This window comes from Symphodus melops (genome assembly GCF_947650265.1).
Source record: "Symphodus melops genome assembly, chromosome: 9".
NCBI lineage: Eukaryota > Metazoa > Chordata > Actinopteri > Labriformes > Labridae > Symphodus > Symphodus melops.
This window is the reverse complement of record NC_136699.1, coordinates 14,551,542-14,559,941: the sequence shown is the minus strand read 5'-3', so window position 1 is coordinate 14,559,941 and position 8,400 is coordinate 14,551,542. Positions and strand designations below refer to the sequence as shown.

The following is an 8,400-nucleotide window of genomic DNA, read 5'->3' as shown; positions in this document are numbered from 1 at the left end:
ACAGTAAACATGTTCTCCTCTAATTGTGAGGGTAAATCTAAAAGCCGATCTAGCAGTAATTAAAGAGCCGCTGCAGCCCTGGTTATTAAAGAGGAGGGGAACAACACCACACAGGACTGTCCCACCTCTACTGCCATCTATTTCCATCTTTGTAATTAAACACCTTCTTGCTGTAAATCTGCCCTGAATCCATGTCATTTAGCCGCAAATCTACTATTGTATGTTTCAGCGCTGGTGGTGTCAATTAAAAAGGGATAATACGTAATAATGCAGCATGTGCAGCACGCCTTCTAATCATGCAAATATTTCTCAACAGAAAGTCCCCAGGTGAAGATAAGACACAGACTTCATCTCAACACCCTGCTGCTCCTGATAACCACAGGCCGAGCAGGAATGTAGGGGTTTTAGAGATGAACAAAGTCATGGCTAAGAGGACAAAAACGGTCCTTTTTAAATGTACTGTGGATCTTTTATTTGTCCTTGTCCGTTCATACAGCTTGAAAAAGTTTGGGGAAAAAAACCCAAAAAAACACACTTCACAAACTCGACTCCCAATCATTCTGCCTAAATACTCCCCCGTCTATTCAGTGGAGCAGGACAGCTAAAGAGCTGTCTCTCTCAAAGATGATCTGGAGTGTTGCCATGAAGTTAGTATAAGAGAAATACCTGTAGGTACTTCTACAAGGACTTTTTTTTTGTTAGATCATAACAAGAAACTTCATAGAGAGAGAATTGAGATATGACGAAGCATGTTGTTTGATTCTCCTCTCTGCTCTAATTTCCTGTTAGCTCTTTTTTTCTACAATGCAATAAAGGTCAATGAAAATGAAAATTACCTTGTTGGGTTCAAGAAGTTGTACAAAGACTTGTGTATTGAGTAAATGAAGACCAGCATGCAGATGCAGCCCTGTATAATAGAATATGACACAGTCACCAAAGTCATTTCTTAAACCCTAAATGTACATGTGTCCATGTTCGTGAAACAAAACCACATACAAAGTTTACACAGCAACACACTCTGTCATCCAATAAGAACACAAGCATCTCAGCTGGTGAGTTCTCAACATGTTTCATTTATCACGACGTCATGCTCAATGCAGTCCTTTTTGTGGACAGTCCTCGGGGGAGAAAAGATGGCGGAGGAGGAGAAGAGTTCTGTTAGTGCTCCACACCTTTAGCTCACTTTCTGACACCTTCACTTTTAGAATCAATGAAAAATGGGAACTACAGCCTCTTTATTCGTTTTCCCTTGTGAATTTGAAAGTGGGGACATCTTTTAAGTAGATAGAGGAAGAAGTGAAGGAATCCATTCCCATCCCCTTCATTTGAACAAATGCAGCCTGGCCTTTTCCTTTGTGGCACACAGCAACTGCTGCTGCTTGGCTACTTGGTGCCATTTAAACAGACAAATGACAAAAAGTGCAGGTCTTAGTAAATAAGTTCATGTAAAGGGATAATAGCACCTTTTTCCAATGTTATTTATGATGTAATCATACTAGTGTCATATGTTGTTTTAGTATCATGTTCTTGTCCAATCACCTCCTGTTAGAAACTTTTTACAATACATATTTAATGTGTTGTGTTGCACTTTCTGGCAGCTTTTTTCTCCATTAACAAGACAACAACCATTAGCTATTAAAGCTGATAATGACTTTTCTGACAAAGACAACCAACATGAATCTTTTATGTTTTGTTTTCAAAACAGATGCATAAAAACCATCAGACAAGCTCAACCAGAGACATCCACAGAGCTTCGCAGCAGCACATTTAGAGTTTATCAAGTAAAGGAGAAGGCTTAAAGCCAGTAGTTGAGATTTTAAGAACAAAAAAGTTATCCTTAGATATTCCTGGAGGTCTGCAGACCTGAACTCACTGCTCCCGTCGGTGTGTTTTGCTGCCCTCATGTGGTTGTCTTTGGCAGGCATGTTGTGGGAAATGAAATCCACTCGTCTGGGACATGTCTTCAAACTTGACTGGCACATTAAAAAAAATATTTACAATAGTTTTTTCTTCAAAAATAATGTAATAAGGGGAGCCATATAGCCTATATTTCCCTCGGGATCAATAAAGTATCTATCTATCTATCTATCTATAGCAGTTATGTCAGGTGTCCTATGTAGGCAGGCTCTATAGCAGCAGAGGGTTTGAATCGAAAAATCAGCTCTTAGCGTCAATAATATTAAGCAAATGTGGTTTAACCAAATAACTTCCCTTTACTTCTTGTGTTTTCCTGTTAATGCAGAACAAATACTTCTGCATTCTGCACCACTGCATTTTCTCATGGGTTCCCCTCACGAATACCATGTGTTTTACTTTCAATTTATAATTTAATCCAACAATCCCTCTTAGTGTTATGTATGCATGAACTATTGGTTGATGTTAGGATATGGTCTTGATTGTGGACTTTTGTTTGTAAATGACACATCAGTGTGCATACTCTCATTTATGATCTATGTGCTGGATGTCACATGAACATTTGTGCACAAGCGCGTGCCGTGCGCGTAAACAACACGCATCTTTCGGGGCCTTATCAAAAATGATTCACAAAGTCAAGCTCGTTACATCAGGGTCAATGCCCGCACGTCGCCAAGACGAGCAGGCAGGTCGGTCTCAGGTAAACCATGACGTCATGAGGAGACTTTTGAACTGCTGAGCAGTAAATCTATAAAGGTGTGTATCCTCAGTGCTCAGGTAGCCCGTGTCAGTAATCATCCAATACCTCGAGCTGAAGTGAAAACAGAGCACGACAGCTTGCTGGGAATGAACACCGGGGCCTAACATGCGCCAGGCGGATTGATTCACCAAGGTTTACCTGAGACTCATCCCCTGTGGGCCGAGGAAGCCGGAATGTTCTCCAACTCACAGACAGCCAGGCACACGGCTCAGACACTGTCACTGAACAGTCAGTACGTCCCACCTCCGTATGACTTCACCGGTTACCATCACGTGCCGGGATTCGGTGACCCGACGACGACTGCGTGGAACCCGGTGTACACTGGCAGGGAGGAGTATCAGTACAGCTTCCAGGGGTCAAGCCCCGGGGTCGGCCAGGTCAGCTACTCTCCCTCTGAGTTAAACGACACGCCCACCACCGCTGGAGGGGGGTCTTTCAACCCGTTCAGCTTCATTCCCGGACAGGACCCCTTCAGCTCCAGGAGGAGACCCCAAGAGTCCGTCAGACCGCCCGTTTCAGTTTCAGGTGGGAAATACATCAACATATTCACTTTTTAAAGACAGCTAAAAAAAAAAACACGTTTAATTTGATTTGCATTTTGTGTGCCCACTTAATGCAGTTGAACACTTGCAATTATACAGATAACAGTTTTCACAAAACTCTAAAGATTCATAATAAGTTACACTTGTTTTGGTCCCAAAGTGTCTTTTAATAGGCTACCTGAATGTTTGAAAAATATCCCAAATTAAAATACATCACCTAATACTGTAGGATAATCCTGATTCCAATACATTTCATTGTCTTTTTTTGTTATTGTTATTGTCACGTGATAAATCACCTTTAATTTTCACGTTAAAATTTGTGGCAGTTATTAATTAATGCTTTCAAATCTAGGCGCACTTTAATTAGAATCAAAGGCAAATATGCTACTGATACTATATTGGACCTAGTTTATTAGATGTTTGAACACATGTTCTGGTTAACTTAATGGCTGATAGCAAATCAGGTGATTTAACATTTGAAGTCAGTGGAGTCTAGATAAAACTTACACTATATTATTAAGAATGAAACATTAATTGGCCTACAGAAGTCCTTGGTGGAGACAAAGGACAATTTCAATACCCGCTCTATGTGGCTGCTTAGATAACAGATAATCTTAAACAGAAACCATTTCAACATGTCCACAGAGTAGACTGACTGCACGCACACACATTCATCAAGCGTTAGCCTCTCCCTTCCGCCAGCAAGGTGCAAGATGTCAATGCAAAGCTAACAGTGGTGGCCAAGAAGTCTGCAAAAAATGTCCCTCCCCACCCACTCTGTCCACTGGGTGGGTGCTTAAGGGTGACAGGCTAGATAACACATGCACTACAGGAAGTCTGCTCAAGTCAGGACACTCAGGGTTTACTCATGTGTGCGAGTGTGTTAGTTTGCCTTAATCAATGCTGTCACAAAGACATATCAGATCAATACCTCTGACTCACCCTTACCAAAGTGTTAGTGTGAGCATACATGTCAATGAAAACCTGTGTAAACACCTATGTAAATACCACTTACAGTGATAAGGAGGACCAGTGATGCAATGCAGTGGGAAGTCTTTACACAAGTTATAGTTAGCGTGATTAATCTCGTTGATGAGGCTTTAAGTGGCGCCTAAACCTGATTGTGGCACCAGACGTCTTGAAATTACTCATGTTTGCCACAGTTTTGGTCACATAAGTTGGAGATATAATGATCTTTTTTGTTTGTATTTGTGGTCAGATTGATGAAAAAAAATACATGGGAATAGATAAAACAATCACAAAGTCTGTCAATCGTCTCCACTTTGTATATATTGTTTTGCTTATTCAGGATTGTTTTGTGTGATTCAGTAGGAAAAACTCGCACTAAGGACAAGTATAGGGTGGTGTACACTGATCAGCAGCGCCTGGAGCTGGAGAAAGAGTTTCAGCACAACCGCTACATCCCCATGAGGAGGAAGAGTGAGCTGTCAATGGCACTGAGCCTCTCTGAGAGACAGGTGAGCTCAGGAGCACACAGAAAACTAGAGGTAAAACCGGAAGGCACAGGTGTCAAACTCCAGTCCTTGAGGGCAGGCTTCCTCAGACTTTTAGATGTCTCCCTGCTCTAACACACCTGCTTTAAACCAATGTGTTGTCATCAACCTCTGCAGAAGCCTGAAAACGAGTCAATCATTGGATTCAGCTGTGTCCGATCAGGGAGACATCTAACAGTCTGAGGAATCCGGCCCTCCAGGACTGGAGTTTGTCACCCCTGCTGTAAGGGGTTTGAGACATGAGCGTAGGAAGGTGCAATGCAAGCCAATATGTAAGCATTCAACTTTAAAAAAAGAGTTGTGACAGAGAAGGAAAAAATCATTCCCACGTAGGATTCACAGCAAGAGCAGCAGGCTAGCATAGCATGACGCATTCAGGAACAGCATTTATTGTAGGTCACAAACATTGTGGCTGTTCAACGTTAGTTGCAAATATAAAACACAATACTGGAGACTGAAAGCATAAAACACACGATAATCATGCCGGCAGTTTAAACTGAGCATTAGATGGACAACTATGAACATAGTGTAGACATGATCTCTCTGTAGAGGACGATCTTTAAGCTCAGTAAAAGTTAATTAGTGGAGTTATATTGTTTTTAAATCTAACTTTACTTTCTGAACAACAGCTACGATTGAGAGATATCAGTAAATACACCTAAACCCAAAGGTGATATGACTTAGCAAGAGTTGGTGACGGTTATGAAATTAAACTTTTCACTTGTAAGACAGAAAACGTTTTTTTCTTTTTTTTTATTGCATAGTACCTTCTTTTGAGAGATTATTGACAGTGTTTGGAAAGGTTTCTGTAAATCGAATACAATAAAACAGGATTCATTTATTCAGACACACAACAGCTCTTTTTTGTTGTTGGGGTGGGGTTGGAGTCTTGGTAAATGTGGGAGATTCACTTGTGTTTTATCATGTGATTATTATTGTTTTTCAGGATAAGGACTAAAAAATACAAAATAATATATTGGTATTGGTCCCTGGAGTGTCTCAATGCAGATTTTCTTGGGATTTGCCTTTTATTTAGATATGATAGTGGATAGAGGTAGGAGGTCAGGGAAACAGAGTGGGGCATGACATGCAGGAAAGGAGTCACAGGTCGGACTTGAACCCGGGCTGCCCATAGGAGTACTATAGTCTCCATACGTGTGGCTACCAAACCGCTTTGCTAACATCATGTGAAGTTAGAACTCATATAGAAAGTTCTTTAACATTACATTTTGGAGAAAACAGCTTTTTTTTTTTTTTTAAAAAGCGGAAAACCTATATAAATAAACCATAAAGTTATGTGGCAAAACAAAATGTCTTGCATAAGTGGTGCTAATGGTGAAACCCTCAATCCTACTCTCATGTCATTGTTGGTATTGTTTTTTGTGCCTGCTCATTCTGTCTGTCAAACCCACAGTTGAGAGCAACCGAGTAAAAGGCGGAAATTGCTTAACCGAAATAGCTGTGGGAAGGTGAACACAAAAAAGCGCAATCATTGCATTTCGTCATCCAGTGGAGATAACTGGCTTGAAAATGTGATAAAGCAACATAAATGGCAAAACATGTTCTGTAAGAGAGAGGTGTCTTTCCTATTGTCAACCTGATTCACACCCAGTAGCCACACTGTTTTATTGGCAAATGAACGTGCGGCCCCATTAGCACCCACGGGTGGGTTGGTTAAGGTTGTTTGGACCACCTATAATCTGGTCTAAAGTCTGTGGCACAGAATGGGACTCCTATTTAGGGGATGTATTAAAAAAAAGATGGGCAGACATCAGCGAGTTTATGGCACAAGTTATAGCCTCACAACTGCACACCTACTCCACAGTGTTATCAGCAAAACATACACACTGAGTTTTTAATAGAAATGGAGAGAGACAAGAACCAACTCTGAGTTCTCCTCTGTGCGGGCTGGCTCCAACAGTGATAGCTGAGAAACTAAATAAATCGATGTTTATAAATCGATGTTTACAGCCTATATTTGCAGCTCCCAGAACATAAGTTGACATAGATCTGTTGGATTTTGTTGGCATGTCTGGAGATTAAGTTAAGCTTTTGTGTGTCATGCAGCTCTCAATTGGGAAAGGCAGTGATCATTTTTGAAGTTGTCAGAAAGCTTAAGCAAAATATAATTTTAAACCATCATCAACATATTTCATACAGACTATACTTGTGTATAGTCTGTGTGTTCAGGGACACAGTAACAGGAGAAAAGGTCAATTAAGTTGGCCCGAATTTGCTCTATGTAAGAATAAACTATGTAAATAATTACTCACTAGCTTGCAGACACACCTGACTCTGAAAGGAAGGACAGCTGACATTAGGTCTGTTTTGAGTTATATTAGTGTCACAAAAAAAAACTACAGTATGTTACAATTGAATCCAACCCCTTTGCATTGATATCACGTTTGGATGTTTCAGGTCAAGATCTGGTTTCAGAACAGACGTGCAAAAGAGAGGAAGGTAACCAGGAAGAAGATGCAGCACTCCCAGCAGGCCTCTACCACTACACCCACCCCACCTGTGCTGGGTGAACCAGCTAACAGCCACATCCCCACCAGCCCCAGCAACAACATTTTGTCTGACACACTACCAGAAGAATACTAGCTGGATTTCACATGGAAATTGCATTATTCTGCAAGAAATATGTACATATTGTGTATTTTGTTTGCCACAGAATTAATGAGAGAATGCTGCACTTCCCTGCGTTTAAAAATAACAAGCACTCCATACCTGTTGCATAGATCATTCCCACTAAACTTTTGCAAAGCATAAAGGTGTATATATGGATTATTATCAGCACCAAGACACTGATTTTAAGGACCAAGAATTACTGGATAACTTGTCAAATGTTTGTGGCGTCTTTAGACATCATTGTTGAAAGTTCAAATGAAAAGCATTTTTAGAAGTTCCTGTCTTTAATGTACTGAGCTTTTGAAATTCGACTGAATTGTTGTATGTACTTGTGTGTTTTTTGGGGTCTATTTTTTCTAGTTTTTTTTTTTTTTAAATGAAGGAAGTCAAAAACAAGCGTACTTTTATAACCAACAGTTTAACACTAATGAATGAATGTTCCCTGTAGTTGAAAAGTACAGACTACTGAGTTTCAGGTGAGAGAGAAGAAGGCAGCTGTTTAATGGAAGGCTTAAATGCAAAAAAAAAAAAGTAAAAAAAAAAAGAAAGAAGTTGGACATGAAAACAGAAGTGGTCATTTTGCATTAATTTGCCAACAGCCTGACAACCAGACATTTTCACTTTTTGCTTTAAAAAACACACCTTTATCATTTCTTTTTTTTCAGATAGGATTGAGAGAGATGTGCTTCACAATAACTCTGGAATAAGACATTCAGACAAAGTCACATCCTGTAAAACGGTCACAATCATTGTACTGCTAAAAACTCATATCTGAGGAGATTTCAGTCTCTGCTCCTCCTGTGAGTCTGTAGTGAGTATGCATTGTTAAAGCATGTTCACTACAGTGTTCACAGTTTTAGATTGTTCCTTTTTCAGGCTCAGAAGAGGATGTAGAAATCACAATGTGTGTAAAATTAGTGTTACCATAGCCAGCTCAGCAATCCAAAAATACCACCATTTTCAAAATAAAGCATCAGTTTCTTTGTGCAACCAAAGATTTCCTTTTCCCATGTGTTTTTATTTAATAAAATGTTAACAT

At 40.0% G+C, this 8,400-nt stretch overlaps 1 protein-coding gene across 1 annotated transcript; it reads left to right on the top strand.

Moving 5' to 3' along the window:
* The first annotated feature begins 2,288 nt into the window (after window positions 1-2,288).
* Window positions 2,289-8,356, top strand: LOC306829548 (homeobox protein CHOX-CAD-like). The gene is made up of 3 exons (XM_079352630.1): window positions 2,289-3,199; window positions 4,546-4,694; window positions 7,149-8,356. The coding sequence occupies exons 1-3, from the start codon at window positions 2,848-2,850 to the stop codon at window positions 7,332-7,334; spliced, it is 687 nt and encodes a 228-aa protein (XP_079208756.1). The 5' UTR covers window positions 2,289-2,847; the 3' UTR covers window positions 7,335-8,356.
* The last annotated feature ends 44 nt before the right edge of the window (window positions 8,357-8,400 follow it).